The sequence below is a fragment of the Anarhichas minor genome, unplaced genomic scaffold (genome assembly GCF_050575085.1).
Source record: "Anarhichas minor isolate MPS153535 unplaced genomic scaffold, ASM5057508v1 ptg000027l, whole genome shotgun sequence".
NCBI classification, from domain to species: domain Eukaryota; kingdom Metazoa; phylum Chordata; class Actinopteri; order Perciformes; family Anarhichadidae; genus Anarhichas; species Anarhichas minor.
In genome coordinates, this window is record NW_027466473.1 from 15,545,665 (window position 1) to 15,565,129 (window position 19,465).

The 19,465-nt window shown below is 39.4% G+C and overlaps 1 protein-coding gene across 1 annotated transcript; it reads left to right on the forward strand.

The window, feature by feature from the left end:
- The first annotated feature begins 18,197 nt into the window (after positions 1-18,197).
- Positions 18,198-19,028, forward strand: gsx1 (GS homeobox 1). Its single transcript, XM_076102738.1, has 2 exons — positions 18,198-18,567; positions 18,676-19,028. The coding sequence occupies exons 1-2, from the start codon at positions 18,198-18,200 to the stop codon at positions 19,026-19,028; spliced, it is 723 nt and encodes a 240-aa protein (XP_075958853.1).
- The last annotated feature ends 437 nt before the right edge of the window (positions 19,029-19,465 follow it).

Genomic DNA, 19,465 nt, shown 5'->3' on the forward strand with positions numbered 1-19,465 from the left:
AGGGAGCGCGTGACAGAATGTTAAAATGAGGGGGAGAGCGCACAGCACAGGGATAATATGAAAATTTGTGAGGAGGGTGAGATGGGGAGGGAAGGGGGGATCAGGGTGCCAACTTTTATCTCACAGGTTTAAAGTCTAGAATTTGCTGCTGTTTTTTGCACATTACTAGGGATGAGCGTCACAAACATGAGGCCAGCTACACCCAGAATGTAATTTGATAATATCAAACTGTATATTTATAGTACCAACAATATTTGATTTGATGAGAAGGTGAAATCAAATCAAATCCCTTTTTATTTCCTTCCAAAACAGCCCAGGAGCCGCTGATGACATTTCCAGCTGTTTATTTTAGAACTTTAGAGAAATGCAGATTCTGAACAAAACTGCAGAGTCTCTCTGGTCTGATCATCTGGATTACCACTTTCAGTCAGATTTAATGTTTCTGTTAGCCCCATCAATCTCCAGTTGACATGTTGCCTCAGGAGAAGCTATAGCTTAACTTTTTTTACATAACTCAAAGAAATATTTGTGTAGTCTTTCAGACCGATTTTTGTGGTAATTTTCCTGTCGCAATATACTTTTTGACTCTGGCACAGGAAGATTCCAACTTAATCCACCCTACAATACTCTGATTGGCTCGGTTGCTTTTGTAATAGAGTAAAAGGGGAACACGATTAAAGGAAACATGTCTTCTTAAAGCGTTCTTCAAGTCTGTGGGGGGATGAACACTATTCTTCCAAAAGATATTCCCCTCATTTGGTGTTTCTGTGATGGTGGTGGAGAGTGCTAACCAACACATCTGTAGACTGTGAAGGAAACATCATCTGATTCCTGACCCCTCGTATCCTGCGTGGAACCGTCTGCATTCGTGATGTTTCTACGCTCATTAAGTCAGGTCTTTCCTTTCATTTTGTCGCTCTCTGTGTTTCTGTGGTGTCCAAAAAGTTGTGCAGGTTTTAGACGTGGTGACAGAGGAATCCATCACAAAGTTTCTTGACTTTTTCTTACTTGCACTTGAAGTTATTGCGAATGGCAAAAGCATTGCTGAAGCCTGATTATTAAGCTCTGAAATGAGTCTAGTAGCTTCCAGCTTGGTGATGATGCACTACACTTTAAAGTGGTACCCACTGTTGACCCCCCCCCCCCCCCCCCCCCCCAAAAAAAAAAATACTCTGCAGGGTTATACAGTAAGCACTCTCAGCTATTTATAGCTGGTGATTACTCAGATGAGATGTTGTTTAAAGGGAAACCTGTAAGAATGCATATGTACATGAGGTGTTTGAAAAGTTACACATAATTCGGTACATTATGTGTCACTGAAAGGACGGTGTTTTGACATGCGGCTTGTGTCACTTTTATGTTTTTAGTGTTTGTTGCACGAGCTGCGCTAAAGCTGCACCGTATAGGTCTGTGTTGTGTGTATAGAGGACGCGGGGTTTTGTTTTTGTTTAAACAGTGCATATGTGTGGTTTTGTGCATGTAAGGTCCTCATGGTTTTACACACCGCGGTCTCCCTCCACTCTCCACTGGAGCTAAAAGCCCCGAAACAGAACGGTAATTGCCCAATTAGGGCCCTCGCTCTGTGGGCCGCAGAGCACTATGCGCCTCCACATGCTCACAGAGTCAGATAATTGAGCTGAAAGCAAATGAACGGATGGCAGACAAACAAGCTACTAGAAAATAATTACTTGGAGTGTTTCTTTTCAGTACCTGTACAGCGAATTTCATTATTGTCAATAGCCTCTAAAGCTGCTCGAAACGGTGGTATTTGTCATTTTCATAGAGACTTGATAATGACATTAATTTGTCTTAATGGGTTGGTTCTATTGTTAAAAATAGTAAAATGAGCTGAAATTGTCTTTCCTCAGCAGGTAGAGAGGACTTCACCACACTCCCGTCAGCCATGAGGAGATAATTTGGTGTGCTTGTCAAATTTTCAATAATTTGTTATATGGAACATGAGTAATGCTAATACCATTAATGTCCATTTTCCTCTAAATTCATTACTGCCCTTTTTCCCTTTTATGTTTTTAATGCCTCTGCCATTTTTCTGTGCTTCAAGAGGTTATACTAGGACTGATTAAAAACATGCACATTAAGATTTTTGCCTCAAACACAGTCACACACACACACACACACACACACACACACACACGTCATTTATAACATCTGTAAGATATGCCTGCCGTCAGTCATCCTCCTAAACAACTGAAGTGTGAAGTGAAGTGTTACACCTGAAATGTCGGTTAGAAAAAGGTTAGGTTTAAACAGTAATTTAGACAATATCAGCTTTAAATGACAACATTGTAAATAAACAACTATTAATAACATCACTGTCACCAAGAGGATTCTTTTTTTAAATTTAAGAATTAGAATTTGTGCTCAATTACAATATACTGTCTGACCAGAGAAATCACATTTCACATGTTAATATTCCTCAAAAACAAAAGCTGATTGCATCCTAATAATATTCAGATACTTTATTGCCATTTGTTTAATTCTTTGTTTAATTCGTGTTTTAATTTTAAACGATTTTCACAAACAGTATCTATAGAAATTAGAAATATAGATTTAAATGTTCACAATCACAGCCCCGAACCTTGCGGAGATGAAATGGAAGATTTAATAAAACATTTAGTACATTTAATAATACATTTAATATAATATATATATATAAAATCCCAAATTATGTTTTCTGATTATTCAAGTCACTGAAAATATTTAGACCAAGGATAAATTATCTACAAAGTGATGGATATTTACTTTATTGATGTTACATTTAAGAATACTACTACAGCATAGTGTATTTTTATGCGAGTAATATTTAAAAAACAATAGTGTACAATGCACATCAATAAAATCTATTATTCTGAAACCATCACAATAATGCCTGTACAGATTGTGCAAATGTGAGAACAGGTGAACAATTCAAAAGCTGGAAGAAACAAATCTAAATTGAAGTGAGTAAGTCAAATGGGCTTTTATTGTTTCCCCCCCTAAAATTTACACAGTAAAAGAAAACGAGAAATAAAATGTGTGGAAATCCAGATTGTTTTTTTAGACATTAAAAGTTTAGAAAATGATGCCCAAAAACAGAAAAGTATTTAAACTTTGAGGAGAGAGCGACCGTTCTAGCCCGAGGCAACAGAGGCAGCTGCTGGGAGGCGATACTAAATCTCTGTTGATGGCTCCCTGCCTCCATGTGACCCTCCGACATCCCTGTGACAAAACAACACCAGAGATCCTGAACTCGTGCACACAGTTAACATCCTCTGCACCTGAAGCGGAGACAGCAAGATGAGCAATCCGTCATCCCTTTCCTCCGTCGTTCCTCCAACCGTTAGCAAAACGATGTGAAGTGGGAGCAAGAGGAGGATGGCGGCACAATAAAACTAATATGAGTCCATTGTTCCAGATTTAATGCTGCTGCGTTGCTTTCAACACCAATAAAGAAAAGACTCGACAGAGCAGTTACAACTTAAAATGCTGAACTGTAATTGAGCTCACCAGGACATAATGCATCATGTAGCAGCTGCATTCTAAGAAATGTTATTTTAGGAAATAAAATAATGCACAGAAGCTGAATTTGGGGATTAATCTCATGTGTCTGAGAATTACATTTCTGTTTTAGGGATTCTTTTAAAAATCATTTCCCCCTAAAATTCATACTCTTGTTCTGATGATTTAAATAGATTATATTGTAGCTTTATTGTCATATACGTAAACTATCCATCCCGCCACTTATTTAAACATTGTTGAAGTTTTTTAATCTTGCTTTTACATTTCAAGACCGGATTAAAAATCTTTCTTTAATTGTTATCTCTAAGGAAACTTTTAATAAATGGCCAACAAATAGTGAGAAACGTTTTAGGCGACGCTGTTCGGTGTTCGTGGCTGGCCTGCAGAGGGCGCTGCTAAAAATACAATGAGACACTAGTGAAGGTTAGTTCTTTGTGATCAGTGTACAGTAGGTAGGCCATGTTGTGCTTTCATATCAGAAAATGGGAAAATAAATATATTTGTTTTCACTTTGACACACAACATATAAACAAAATAAATGTGATGGTAAGATGTTATATTACTTCCAAGATTAACAATTAATATAATTCTCTATATTTTCTCACATTACAAACTGTTTTATAGTCACAAGCAAGCATGATAACTCTGAAACCAATTGAGTCCCTTTACAAAAAGATAGTAAAAACACTTGACCGAAAGCCCAATCGCTATAATTATTACACAAGTAGTTGAAAAGCACAATTTATTTAATTTCGTTAGTTTTAAACATTTTGCAGATGCTTGCCTTGTCTTTAAGGTTCTGAATGGGCTTGCACCTCCCACACTGAATCGGTTCATAATGCGGAAGGATAGTGGCGGCAGGGTAACGAGTGCAAAGACCAGAGCCTTCTTCAGTCAGAGCCATTATCTACTGGAACAGGCTATTGAGTTAAAAGAAAGCACTAATGACCTGTCCTTTAAACAACAACTAAAGAGATGACTAAAGCAAACCAAACCTGCAATCACGAGTAATCATACTACCTCATCTCTGGCACTGCCATTACATGCTCTCATTGTTTTTATGTAATTTATTGTATTGTATTGTGCCGTACAGTGTTGTACTATAGTGTTTGCTGTTGAATTGTACTGATAATATTTAGACATCTAAATTGTAATAACCTGCTCTCTAGCTAACTCTGGCACATTTACATTGAGGTGGAAACTGAAATGTTGATTATCGTGCACTGACCCTGGTAAATAAATACAAAATAAATGAGCTGGACTTCAGGTGATGCCTTCATTATATTGAACTTCATGAGATGTGTTTGTAATAATCTGTGCCCCCCGGGGAATTTATGATGCTGAACAGAATATTAGAAACATCTTAAAATACAAATGACTTCAAAGATAAGGTCAAAGGTGATTCAGGCCTAATAAGTCAGACAGTGTAGTAACACCTTTCATTGCATCTACTCGAGTGGCGCTGGCTGCATGGACTCACAAGCAATACATACCTCTCAAAGCCAATCAGCTGACTAAATTCATTGCTTCATTTTAAACACTGAGACGCCAAAATCTGCAAATCTGTCTGTAAAATGAATTTATTTGTCTGTGGTCTCTAATATGTTGACTACATCTACAATCTACATTTTTCCCTCTCAATAATGTTTTATGTTTTTGAAGTACTCTGTACTTGTGATCAACGTACCATAACTGAATCTAAACCTGATACATTTTCTTTTACAATAACCACAATGGGTGGCTTACGTGCTATCAGTATTGACATTTCTGCGTGTCCACGCATAAAGCTGAGAGGGAAATGTGTTCATATTTGTCTAAGTGATACTTCTGCTTGTATTTAGGTGTGTATGAGTCTTTTTAGATTGTGTAAAATGTCATGAAGTGCTATAAGTACCAGAGCATCGTTGTTTGACATGATGACTGAGCTGATGATTCATCTGTGAGGCCTGACTCCTGTTTGGAGCTTCTTATGTAACACTCTGTTGAATAATACTTTTTAAATAGAGACACTCTCGCTGTCTTCTTGGGACGATACGCCACAAGGGATACAGGTTTCCTGCAAACATCTGGTGCCTTCATACTTTTATGGTGAATGACAGAGTGAGTAAATATGTTATGATGAAACAGGAAGTGCTGCACTGGGTTGTAATGCATAAAGATAAATGGAAATTATTTGAATACTGTCAAGTGTTTCTCTGGATGTGCAATTTTAAAGAGAATGTTCAAAGAAATCCTTTCAAAACCGTCTTTACTTTGTTTGATGGTATTATTCTTCAGGTAGATATTATATTATATACTCAGGGTGATGTGATCCATTCAAATGACCTGGGGCAGTGGTGGAAAGTAGTACATTTACTCAAGTACTGTACTTAAGTACAATTTGAGGTACTTAAACTACCCAACAGCATATAAAGTAGCTCAAATGTGCTCCACCTCCACCAGCTGGAACATTAATATGCTGCTTACGTGTGAAAGAGTCAGTAATAATATTGCAATGATATAACTGTTAAAGGGAACATTCTGGCCAACAAGTACTTTTACTTTCATACTCTTTAGTATATTTTGCAGTTAATACTTTTATTCTTTTACTTAAGTAAAATCTTGAATTGAATATTTATGCCCCTATTATATTTTAGTTTGGTCCCTTGTAATTACACAACAGTGGAATATGATGCATTACGGTTTGATTATTGTGTATGTAATTTTGGAGAGATTTGTCTCTTTGTGATCTGTATTCATTGTTATTTTATTATTATTTTATTATCATTATTGTTAATCGCAGTATATCTTTTTTACTACTCCTACTATTAGAACTCGTTCAAGCTAAAACCGTATATCACCGTCGTGCATAAATGGCAATAGAGACCCACGCAACAACATTAACCAAGTATTTAAATTAAATTTAAAGGATATGCCCAGTGTCTCATTTGAATAATTCATTGATGGTGTATCTCCACCTGCTTCTGCCTCTGTGCCAGTGTCTGAATTTGTGTGACGGAGGGGCTGAATGGTGATGTGTGACACACTCCTGATGAAAAATAACAGCGGCCCTCAGATCTGCACAACGGCTGATGAAGAATCACTGACTTTTATTGGTGCCGAATAAAAGGATGCGATGAAAGAGTCAAAGGCTGAGGGAGAGAAAGAGGGATTCAGAGGGAGGGGCGGAGGAGTGCAAAACAAGGCCCCATCCATCACACGAGTTGAGAAGACACATTCCAGTGCCCTTAGCAAGAGGATACATTCACTCAAAGTCACAATAGAGGGGGAATCTGGGAGAAGCTGGGAGGGGCACCCATCAATACACAACCTCACCCTTGGGCTCTCTGTGCGCACAAACTCAATGCCCCTTCCAGTCCAATTCAGTTCCCTCTATAGGCATGACAAATGTACATTTTGCTGCCGATGAATGCGTTCATACTCGAAACAACAGGCGAAAAAACAAAATCACGGCATGGATGCTAATAGTTAAAATTCTTAATTCCCCTTCTCTTCCTCCCTCCCTTTCCCTCCCTCTCTCTCTCTGTCTGTCAGTCTCTCTCTCTCTCTGTCTCTCTCATTAACCGGAGTTGGAGAAATTTGAGCTGGGGTTGTTGGATATCTCTGTCTGGCAGAGTTAGTGGGGATTTTAGGGTGGAGGGAGCAGGTGATGGCTTTCTGGAGTGCACTCATTTACACTCCTCCCTTTCTCTCGCTGAGCAGCGTGAAGAGGTGCGGGAGACGAGGGGCCGCCTCCTCTCACTCCTGTGAGCTGCACCTGCCAGGGGTGAGAGGATCAATTGTGAACTCTGACCTCGTACCTTCCACAATGCCCAATTATTACCCATAGCATGTAATATATACATCATACATTAAGGATGGACAGGAAAATTACATTTCTGACATTAAAACCAAGGAGTTGTGCAGCTACAAATCTTCAGAAGTGTAGAGCAAATAGGATGTAAACAGGAAAGATGTTCAACTAACTCCAACCTGCACTGTACAAAAAACACGTATTTACATAATGTTAACCTGCTTTTGCTAGTATTTGTCATCATAAAATGTAAACTTCTGTAGTTTTTACTTGACTGCTTAACTCCCTATCAGTGTCCAAGTGTTAGTTTTTTCAGTGGTACTTTCCACAATGCGCATGTATTACCCATACCATATATACAAAATGCATTTAGGATAGACAGACAATTCTATTTGTTGGCATTAAAGGGGCCTAATACGAGATTGGCAGCGTTTCGATTGTATCTCAACAGGGCGACGTCTGAGCCGCCGGCTCGTAGCTAACGGTGCTAACAGCGCTAACGGTACAAACAAGACGAAAATGCTGACAGCGCTATCGGTGTTTACCTGAGGGATTTACTATATTAAGGCTCTGGATGTTATATATTGCTTCTTTAAACTCACATAGTTGTATAGAGCATGGATAAGGGTACAGACCAGCAGAGAGAGATAGTAGACTGACCACAATCACACTTTTTCCCAATTGAGAATTGAACATTAATCAAGATATTGTCTGTACGATAGCTATTGCCAGCAGCCATTTAGCTTAGCAAACCACAGTTACTTTGCCAAAGTAAGTCTGGCATAAAACCACAACTTGTCGTTTTTACATTTCAGTCTTTGTACAAATTAAATAGACAACCTTAGCCTTTCAGGTGCTGGTAAGTGACTCTTAGTACCAATGGACAGAGCAAGATTAGCGTTTTCACCTCCACTGTTTTTAGTTCTTATGCTAAGTGAAGCTAACCGGCTGTTTGCTGTAGCTTCATATTTACCGTACAGACATTAGAGCAGTATCACTCTTCTCATTTAACCCGTGGCAAGAAAGCAAATGTCAAACTATTCTATTCATCTTGGACTAAATTGTAAATTATCTGTTATTGCCTTAACACTTAACACAGCGAGAGAAACGACTTAAATTGACAACACCCTACACTGCTCTTGGACCAGATACACATTGATCTAGATATTGATAACCTGCTGCTTGCATTTCCCATATAAAAACAGTTTTTACTTGAAGGCTTCGCTCCATATCAGTGCCCAAGTCTTCATCCCATCACCATTGTGTTCATTATAAAAAGTGTCCCAAAAAGGAGGCCTCGTATTTTTCGGTGTCATAGCATTGAGTATTTTGCTGTCATTGAACTGGGTACAAATGGGTATTATTCAGTGCACTGGGATCTATTTGGGGTTTTGTCAGGACTTGGAGTAGTGTGAAAGTTGGTGTCAGTGGACCCCTGGCCTAGTCCAGCTGAAAGCCAGTGTGTTAGTTTCTATGGTAATGGAGAAATAGTAACTACCTCCCAGCAGCGTCCCGCCGCGTGTCGCCTCCTGAATAGAGCGCATCTGCAGAAAACTGGGGGACCCTGTGAGATGGGCAGTGACCCGTCATAACGCAGACTCTCACATATATGGTCATATATAGACATTGAATTAGCCCAAACCTCTTCTTCACACTGCTTACGTCATAACTCTTGAGACCGAGCCATATATTCCCCGTTTAGTCAAAAGCAGTGTGTGAGACGGAGCAAAAAGCCGTCACAGAGGTCATTAAGGATGGAGGGAGGGGGGAGAGAAGTAAAATGAAACAACCGAAAAGTGTGGGGAAAAAAATCAAACAAAAGCTCACTCCAAATCACAATGCCTGCAATAGAAATTTGAGAAGAAAAGTTATGAAAATCATACTGGGTGTCGGCTCTTATTTATGCAAATGTACCTACATTTCTCATTCATTGCCCTGAAAGTGATGTTCAAAAAAGACTCAAATCCATCCTTTGAAGAGTGGGTACGATTTGAGGTTTGGAAAATGTAACCAGCCACCAACCAACCAACTAACATGTAAAACAAAAACTTCAGAATCTACTGAAAAAATAAAATGTATCCTAAGATTTCTTTGGGTTATGTGGCTGAAAAGTGGGCAAAATGACTGGTTTAGTTTTCAAATGTTAGGAAAGTTTGTGTTGACATTTAAACATTTGTATCCCAAAACAGTAGTGACCTCTGAATGGAGGCTAATGTGAGATGAATGGAAAGGAAATGGGCCAAACCGCAGGAGGTCATTAATGAGAAAACCATAAACTTAAAGGAATCACAGTGGTCTTTGAGTCAGCTTCCTTTAAGAGTTTTCCCTGAAGCTCATCCTCATCCTGTTGTTTAGAGAAACACTCTGAGAATGAGGTGATAATGAACTGCTGAGCTGAAAATTGGTAAGTAATGGTTACATGAGTAGTTTTCGGAGTGTTTATCCCCCCTCCCTCCTGCTCTAACTCTCTGACCTCCCTCCTCCCGAACCCTTACCCCCCTTGGTGGTTTCCCATGGCCTCCAATTGATTCAATTAAGTGAACACACACATACCATATGCCTAAAGATGTTTTTTCTCGACCAAGCACAAAACAGCTTGGCAGCTGCATCAATTAAACATATTTGATGCTGATACTTTTGCTAAAGTTTAAGATAGAAGTTGAAATAGTAGGAAATTTAGCTATCTTCCTTTTTGTTTTTCCGTTCTCTCATCCTTTGATTTTCAGAATTAAACCTACTGGAAACATCAGAGCATCAAAAATGAAAACTCAAAAAGAAAAAAAGACAATGAATAAAGGAGAAAGTGAATGAGGGGAGGCAAGAGGGGAGGAACAGAGAAGTAAAGCGGTGAAAAGGAGGGAGGAGTAGCGAGTCACCATCAGAAGTTGTTCTGCGCCGTAATTCGGCTTTGTTTTCCCGACAATAAAGTCTCCTGCGTGTCGGCCTACAGCACAAAATTCGGCATAGAGAAATGAGGCAAACATTGAACATCGCAAAAGACGCTTTGCATTCTTTCGCTTTTGTACGTGTGGGACTGTTGATGAAAGAGCAACAGACACAAAATAGGGAACAAAGGGGGCAGTGTGGACGGAGGCACTATCACTGACATCCCCAGCACTTTGAACAACTTGTCAGCGCAGACACTGAAGCAACTGCATTCTGTCACATTTGTGTACAAAACCCTTGAAAGGGCTGGCTGACCTGCCCATATCCCTTTATTGGGGTTCAAATGGCAAGAGGCATTCATTGTGTCTGGGAGAGTTCATTAAATTCATTGGTTTGACCTGTTATTTCTTGGCCAAAAGTCGGCTGATTTGGAAAAATGTGAGTCAGCCATACGTAATAGCCTACTGACCTCCGTAGGGTAACAAACCCTTTTGAAGAGCATTTCAAGGCTTTTATATGAATGGGGTCAAAGGGGAAGTTTGAGACATATCTATAGCAGAACCAATGGATTTACATCAAAAGGGATTCTGAAATCATCCGAAGATATTTAGACCTCTAATGGCTCTGTGGAGTTTTTCTGACTATTTTTTTTAGCAAAACCCAATTTCAAATTATTTTTCATTGATGAGGAAAGTGTGAGGATTGATGAGTCTCACATGTCAGAAGACACAGTTGGACAATTCAATAGTTAACAAATGCTTTGTGTCTTAGTATGACGGACATTGGATGGCAAACGGCATTGCTTTGTACCGTTTGTTTTATTCTGAAGTTGAAAAAGTTCATGGAAGACATCTTTGACCATTTCAGTTCCCAGAAAACCATCACATTTAGATGTAAATGGGCTCATTAGAGAGGCCAGACTGTCAGGTTTGCATCTATTTCCCATTAATTCTCGTCAAAAACAGGCCATGGCCCACAGCATGCGTTTTCCTGCTGAGTATGAATATAAAATGATTTCAAACCGCTCTCTATTCTTGTACAAAAAAAGTACCAAAATGGATGACAATCATGTATAAATTGTCGAAAATATATTTTTCTTTTCATATATTTTTCAGTAAATTATTTACGCATCAACTGTTGCTGGTGCTGGATGTGGAAGTGGATGTTACGTAGCTCACAAACACGAGGAGAACTTTTTTTTTAACTTTGCAACATAACATGGAGAAAGCTGCTTTTATAGCTACATGCATTACCAGAATATCTCATAAATAATAGTCACAAAATTATTTTATTTAATATATTTTATTCCATTCTTTATAAACAATGTCTGTTTCTTTCCCATGCTGCCTTCCGCTGCCTACCGAATGCCGATTCCATGTGAAAGCAGTATTAGTCTTAAATGTTTTTTGTTTTTTTCCTCTGTCATTTATCTCGTACTTGGTTCTTTGTTGTGCCCATGAATGTTTTCAGGCTGTAGACAGTGAGTTCAGTTTGGGTTTTTGCTATTTTTTCCATTTTGGCACAGTTACACTAGACTGCTCCATGATCTTTTGGGATTTACTTAACAGAAAGTCAACACATCAGTAGTGGATGCTACGCCAAGGCACTACCCAAGGGAAGACACAAAATGATGCATCTCAGTCCTTTAAATAACCCGAGCACTTTGTAACTTTCTCTATAAATATTGAATCACATTATTTATACTATTATTTATACCATACTGGTGTTTATGTTTATATTAAAATACCAGCCATTCCAAATTCTGACAGTCATTATGACCAAAAACTAGTCGGAGTTAGGGTTGAACAAGAAATGCTTAACATTTACTACTTTGCTACATTTGCTTCCTGGACAACAAAGAATGGTGAACAAAAAAATAAGCTTTGCTAAATCTACCAAACTAAACTCAGAGGGTTTGTGGTAACAACCAGCACCAAACAAGCTTGGCACTATCTTGAAAACTATCTGAGAGTAGTCATGTTCAACATCACTGATTGGTCCTCCATCAACAATGTAGCTCTTTGTCAGATAGCTGTTTAATTGTGTGTATTAGTTATTCATTAACTATGTTCAGTCATTCAGTCAGTGTGGCCAGCCGTGTAGAGGCAGCCATCGCTCTGAGGACGTACCGAGCAACAGCACTCGACCTGGACTCAAACACATCAGGCTGAGGCATAAATTAAGCAACTGTTTTTAGTTTTTCTAAATTATTTTCATTTGAAACACTAACTTTAAAGGCACAGTATGTAATTGTCTGCCGGTAGGGGTCTCATCATCAAAACAATAACAAAAGATGAAGTTTTGTGATGTTGTGAAGTAGCATGAGATCATGGGAGTCATTGCCACGATTGCCGTCATGTCTCCTTGGCCTTTGATTCATTTGAGCTTGACTTCATCTTCTGTTGTGCAGCAATTTTGCAGATTTGAATACTATTATGTGCACAAATATGTTTATTGTTTTTCCTCTGTTCATGTTGTTTGCTTTGTATTCATTTGTATTTTGTGCCTGTTAAGCACTTTGGTCAACAGCGGTTGTTTTTAAATTTCAAAGTTTCATTTGATTTGATTGCAGTATTCACTATTCGCAGAAGTCTCCTCTCCAAAATAAAAGTGATTAAAGCCAGTAAAAACTCTGAAGTTAAAAATCAGTGCTTCTCTGATGCTGTTCATTATTAACAGGAGGGGCTGCGGGCCGAGCTGCTGCTAACCTTTGCTCAGCTTGTTTCTCTGATAAATTAAGATCCAATCTGATGTCCGATGATTAAAATCTTTCATCTGGTTAAAATATACAGATAAAAAAGACAAAGATCTAAAAAATGTATCGAAAAAACGTAGCTTAAAATCGGATAAAAAGTCTATTTATTACGGCTTCTGGCAGACGACTACAATGCTGACGTTTGTGCAAAGGGATGTGACTTGACGGAGACCAAATGACATGATACCTTGATTTAAATAATTTGGGATAATTCACACAACTCAACCAAATAGATAACACACGTCTAGTCGTATTTAGACATTTTTAATGCAGACAAATAATTAGTTTGATCTTTGTCTTTCCATTTTGTTAAAGGTGACTTTCCCAATGCTGCTGATTGCAGGAGTGACTTTTCGTAAACACGACTATAATCCTCCTACATTGTTTGACTTTGATTATAGTAACTCTCTAATGGACCTCCATGACGGAGGGTTGCTAGGAGATTTTTACGAAGCTCCTCAATGAACCGCAGCTCAGACTTTTGTCAGCATGACGTATGGTGCGTCATTTGTCATATTCACACATGTGGAGATGTGTCTGTGTGCAGCGTTGCCTCTTGCTTTTCAGTGGTGTATCAGTTTGTATATTTGTAACTTAACATATGAAATGTGCTGAAGCCTACAAGTGATATATAAACACAAAGAACTGAGGCGGCAAAGAGGCATAGTGTTTGTGACACAATCTAGTCTTGTATCTTGTAGTATTTTAAGATATGGACTTTTAATATCAATGTGTAAAGATGATAGTGATACTGCTCAGGTCACTGATAGACGCTGTTATTGGGTGGCTTTGTCTTATTAATGGTGCTCTCTTTGCAGCTTGTAAGTAGAAATTTCAAATCATCAGAAAGAACATAAATAAACATAGAAAGGAAAATATGAAGGAAGGGACAGAGAGCTGTGTGAAAGTTTTATTATAATCTATAAAATTTATCGACGTTTTGCTTTCTCTATATCTTTGAATTTGATCGACACTTGTTGAGGAACCAGGGGAGGCTCAGTGTCTTAGTTGTGTTGTCAGAAGTAAAAAAAATGTTCTTCATATTATGCTGTAGCATTTTATTATTTTATTATTTACTCAGAATCTATCTCATAGTAAGTCAACCATATTTACAGGGGCACAAATGCAGTATTTTAGGATTTACTCACATAATTGTATTGTTCTGTCCTGTATGCACTCCTACAAAATATGTGACTTTTGTGGCAGCGAAATATGTGATTGTATAAAAGTTCATCGAGCTACAATTGTGACGCTTTGTGCTTTCAAACGATGTTTGTCAAAGTAAAGTGAAGGATCAACCAGATGTCTTTTACAATATACTTGTTTTACTGTTATCTGTTTGTCTGTCTACCATATTGTATTGTAAATTTGAATATGTTTCTATTTTTAAATGTCTTAATTATTGCACAGTGCTCATTGTTTATTGTTATGCACCATTCACCAAGTCAAATTCCTTGTATGTGTACCGTATACTTGGCAATAAACGGTTCTGATTCTGATTCTGATGTCAGCCAACACAGTACACTACAAATCCCTCTTCAGGCTCACATTTGGGCTGCTTCTTGTTAAGTTTAACAATGTAGTACTGAAGAAGGGAAATGTGAAAGAAAGGTTTCTGACAGCAAACATTTTTGAGCAAATAAAAAACACATTTTCAAGCAAAATACTTAAAATAACTAGAAAAAATAAAAACTAAGCATCTGAAAACAATTTAAAGTCTAATGTTGAATTGCTGGATGTTTCTCTTAAGTTAAAGTAAAAATGTGTTTAATTGTGAGGCAATGCTGAGTAAAGCAATACTTTTTCATTTATTATTTTGAATATTATCATCCTAAAATAATCACTGAAACAGCTCGACTTTCTAAATATGATCAAACACTGTTCAGCATTATAAATACAGTTAAGATAGTTGGTTATTTATTCCTTACAACTGCAAATAACAAAATGTTAAGCAGTTAGTTTCCTCAGTTTCACTCAAGTCCATGTTCACCTGTAGAGCCTTATATCTGACACATCATGATACCTCAAATGACTGCATCTCTTTGTCGGTCTCCCTCTCTCTTAAGGATTCATTAGTCCCTATAGACTCCAGCAGCCTCAACATATTGTACCATTCAGCTGGTACTTATGTGTCATCTGTTATCTATTGGACTGGTGTTTCTGGTGAGCATATGAATGATAATCAGGCCTTTGTGCGTCCATAGAGGTGCAGCAGGATCCGCAGTCTGTGATGTTGCCTCAGGGGGAGATTAGGAGGGGCAGCCGGCCCTCTGTGTCACGTCGACAGTCACAGCGCCCATCCACGGCTGGGCCAAACCCCACTGGGACCTTAAATCCTGTTACACTGTCAGCTAAAACTATCATTTGTATTAGAGATGTGTGGGTGTTTAAGTGTGTGTACATATTAAGTGAGGGGGGATAGTGTCTTAAACTATGAATTATTCATACCAAAAAGAAAAGGAGATATTGACTACATCTCCATAAACAGACTGCTCTCTTTATGTCATCAGGCACGAGATCTTTGGGTATAATTGCATAAAAGCCCCTGAAAATGTGCTTCTCCAACGGCACAGCAGGCACTGGTCAGTGTTATCATCAGGGATGAACTTGAGTGATGGCAATTGTTCCAACTTAATATCTTATAAATAATTTACTATTTCAGGGGCATTGCTTTCCCTCTATCAAACATGAACGTTAAGAAGCTTTACCAACCCACAGCTGTATGCTAGTTACTGAACACATGGAGCTCACCGGTTTGTGGGGGAAAACACAGATATGGATGTGATGAAGCATCAATCTTATCATAAGTGGCTATAAATGTATATATATTTTTTATATTTTAGCTTGGGATGAGAGCAAAAAAAAATGTAATAGAGTTGAAATAATGTGAGTGGGCTATTTCCCCTCGATTATTTATCTCAATAACAAGTGATTATGGAGAATGAGATTCTTTGCACTTCTGGCCCGCGCCTCCAGAGGGAGGTCAAAACTATTTGTCAGTCTCCAGTTGGGTTTGCAAATTAGGATGAGCCTCCCTGCGTGACGACCCATGAAACCTCTATTCCTATCCACGGGGTGACTGCTGTACATAATTTGAAAATTAGGGCCTTTGATAACATCTTTATGTTAAGCACTACATCAAGCTGCCACCGCATGCAGCCTATCTACCGCTGCAAAAAGCTGAATTTGAGACACGATACTTTTTAAATCTGCAGTGTTTAGCCCAGGGCTGAAACAAAATACACATTTTGCCTATTTAATTGTGTGCTTGAGCACATCATCTGGCACACTCTTCATGCGAATAATGGTGCTTTTAACGTATGATGAAAACATGTCATTAACTTATTACCTCATTAAGAATCGGAATAAAAGCGATAGATTTGTATTTACAGGTTTCATAGAGTGCAACAAGATTGACAGACTAGTTAATGGTTGATTCCTGGCAGGAAATGAAAGGACAAACTAATAGAAAAATGGAAATGGCTCTCGCAGATACAACAGTCATTCGGACAGATATTTTGTGTCATTAAAGGGTTTAACTGCTCCTAATGTCTACCTACTTTAATGGCGCAGCCTAATTACAGGTCCAGCCTTTATGGAAGATTAGCGGTGTGAAGCTGAGCGCATTAGGCCTCTTTAATGAGGAGAAAACAGATAGCATCACACCCTCATGTGGGCATGTTTTGGAGCTGAAGAGATAATACGCTGGACGTGACAATTTATGGGAAATATGCCTAAATCAGACAACATATAAACCTAATAGACGACAATATCAAAATAATTAAATAGGCGAACCTCTTCTACTCAGAGAGAACGAATAATAAAGCAGAACGCAGGTTCAACTCTAGGACGTAGCGATGCAATAACTTAAATGTATTTGACATTATCATTGCCCCCTCCATCAAACATGACGTCGCGGGGCATTGCGGCTAACTCGCTCTGTTTATGATCTCACATTAATCTTTAATTTAAGATATCAACAAACTGTTTACTCGGAGGAAGAGAAAGCACATTCCACTATTTACTCACACATTACGGGTCCCGTCCCTTTGAAGGTCTTGTTCAGAGAGCCTTAAAGTGAAAGAAAATGTTTTCCTATTACTTAATTCAATCAGTGCGCGAGGCGGGGGCTTCACGCGCCGCGCATTGGGCTCCTCTATGACAGAGTCGCCTTTGTTGCGTCTATCCGCCGCTGTCACACACTTTAATTCGACTCTCTTTCTCTCTCATTGAAACCCCTCCACAATGACATTCAATAAGGGCCGCAGAGTGAAAACCTGGTTATTTTTACATATTCTTTCCCCCGACTCGGCAGGGGCCCGAGCAAAGGAATTAATCACTGCTCTTTAACAGCACTGCCTTCAGGCAATGACTTGTCCCTTTTTTGTGCCCAGAAATGACACATTAACCTTAAAATGGATATGCATAAACTTTACATTCAGCTGTTGCATTTATGTTTGCGCTCAACACTCAGTCAAGTAGCCACACAAGTGCAGAAGATCTGTCACATAAATAATTAACTACTAAAACTTACAAAAATGAATGCAAGAATGGTTGGCGTTTATTCAGAAAAACAACGTGGCGAAAAGTAGATACAGGCAAATACAGCTGATGATAAATACATTCTCATAATCTCAAGAGATCCTTTAATCTTAAAGAAACGATGGGACATTATTCTGTCATTACTGTTAATAAGCTAAATGTAGTAGGCTACATTAGCAGTTGTAAATATTTCTGAAAGTTTCCCCTTCTCACCCTGGTTATACAGACATAATTAAAACTACATACATACCTAATAGGCTGCTCAATGTCTAAGACAAAAGTTGAATACATATACCGGCTTTCCAAATGTGACAGTGACGTTTTCTCTCGCACATTTAAGCTGTGCTCTATGATAAAATGAGAGTGATGATAAAAGGGAGAATGGGCAGTGCCGCCTCTTGCGGCGTGGGTGGGGCTGACAAGAATAGACTACATTATGCAGTTCATTTAGTTAACAAGTGAAATAATGGGGAAGCGTGCAGTGGGAATGCCGAGAGAAAGGCACAAAACCCTATTGAGAGCTCTTGGCCGCTTACGGCGTAACCGTCACATGGCCGAACCGAGTCCACGGCGGCTATTTAAGGAGCGGCGCTGCGCCTTCAGCACCACTTCGCTGTCCACCGTCCTGAGGAGAGCACGCTGACACGACCGCTCGCCGGCTTCAACTTTTCAACCACGCTGCAGAGCAACAAGTTTGCAAACATGCCGAGGTCTTTTCTCGTGGATTCCTTGATTTTACGGGAGGCCAACGATAAGGGGAACGAGAACCACCCGCCGTTATTCCCGTACGCCGTGCACTCGCCGCACCACCCTCACGGGCTGCCGGGCTCCTGCCACTCCAGGAAAGCCGGGCTGCTGTGCTTCTGTCCGCTGTGCATGACCGCGACCCAGCTCCACCCGTCTCCACCGACTCTACCGCTTCTGAAGGCGTCCTTTTCTCCCTTCAGCTCACAGTACTGCCACTCGGCTCTGTCGAGGCAACACGCTTCATCCAACCTCAGCCACGGACCGGGGATATACCAAGCTGCGTACTCAGTCCCAGACCCGCGACAGTTCCACTGCATCTCCATCGGTGAGTAAAGGGCTCATGTAACGTTTCATTGCGTGGGCAAAGCCACATTTCACCTGTTGTCATAATATCGCCGTGGCTGACGATCTATCTCTCTTTATTTTTTCACAGAAAACAGCAACAGCAAACTTCAAAGCAGTAAGCGCATGCGCACGGCCTTCACCAGCACACAACTTTTGGAGCTGGAACGAGAGTTCACCTCCAACATGTACCTCTCCAGACTGAGGCGCATCGAGATCGCCACATACCTGAACTTGTCCGAGAAACAAGTGAAAATCTGGTTCCAGAACCGCAGAGTGAAGCACAAAAAAGAGGGCAAGAGCAGCGGCCAAAGGACTGGATCACACAACTGCAAATGCTCGTCCCTGTCAACCGCGAGATGCTCGGAGGAAGAGGAGGATGACATTCCCATATCTCCCTCCTCGTCCGAAAAGGAAGACGTGGACCTCTCCGTCTCCCCCTGAACTCTCCCGCTTACTCCCCTCTAAAACATTTTGGTCCTCTTGATTTTGAATACAGCCAAAAAAAAAACAGACTGTTCCACTTGTGTTCAGTCGTCTGTACATAGAAAGAGAATATTTAATCAGGGGTTTGCCCTGAATTATTGTATAGCTGTATACATGTTGTACGTTTTGTATGTAGTTTTTTTCTGAAAACGGTCCTTTTGTTGTTGCCAATCCGATGAGTATGGGAGGCATATTTGTAAAAACAAACCCCCAAAAAACAATAGCAACATTGTTTATTAGTATTTTGGGGCAGACAGTATTTTGTATACATGGTGACTACTGGTTAGATTCATTCTGTGGATGGAACTGTGACTTCAAATATGGAAAGTTGGAGATAAATTCCCTCAATGTCACATTGCTGAAATGACTCTGAAATTATATCTTCAGTGTAATTG

Excerpts from the sequence above, each read along its gene's own strand:
- gsx1 (XM_076102738.1), top strand. The coding sequence starts at position 18,198 with ATGCCGAGGTCTTTTCTCGTGGATTCCTTGATTTTACGGGAGGCCAAC. Across the intron at positions 18,568-18,675 it reads GTTCCACTGCATCTCCATCG|AAAACAGCAACAGCAAACTT; the intron begins GTGAGTAAAGGG and ends ATTTTTTCACAG.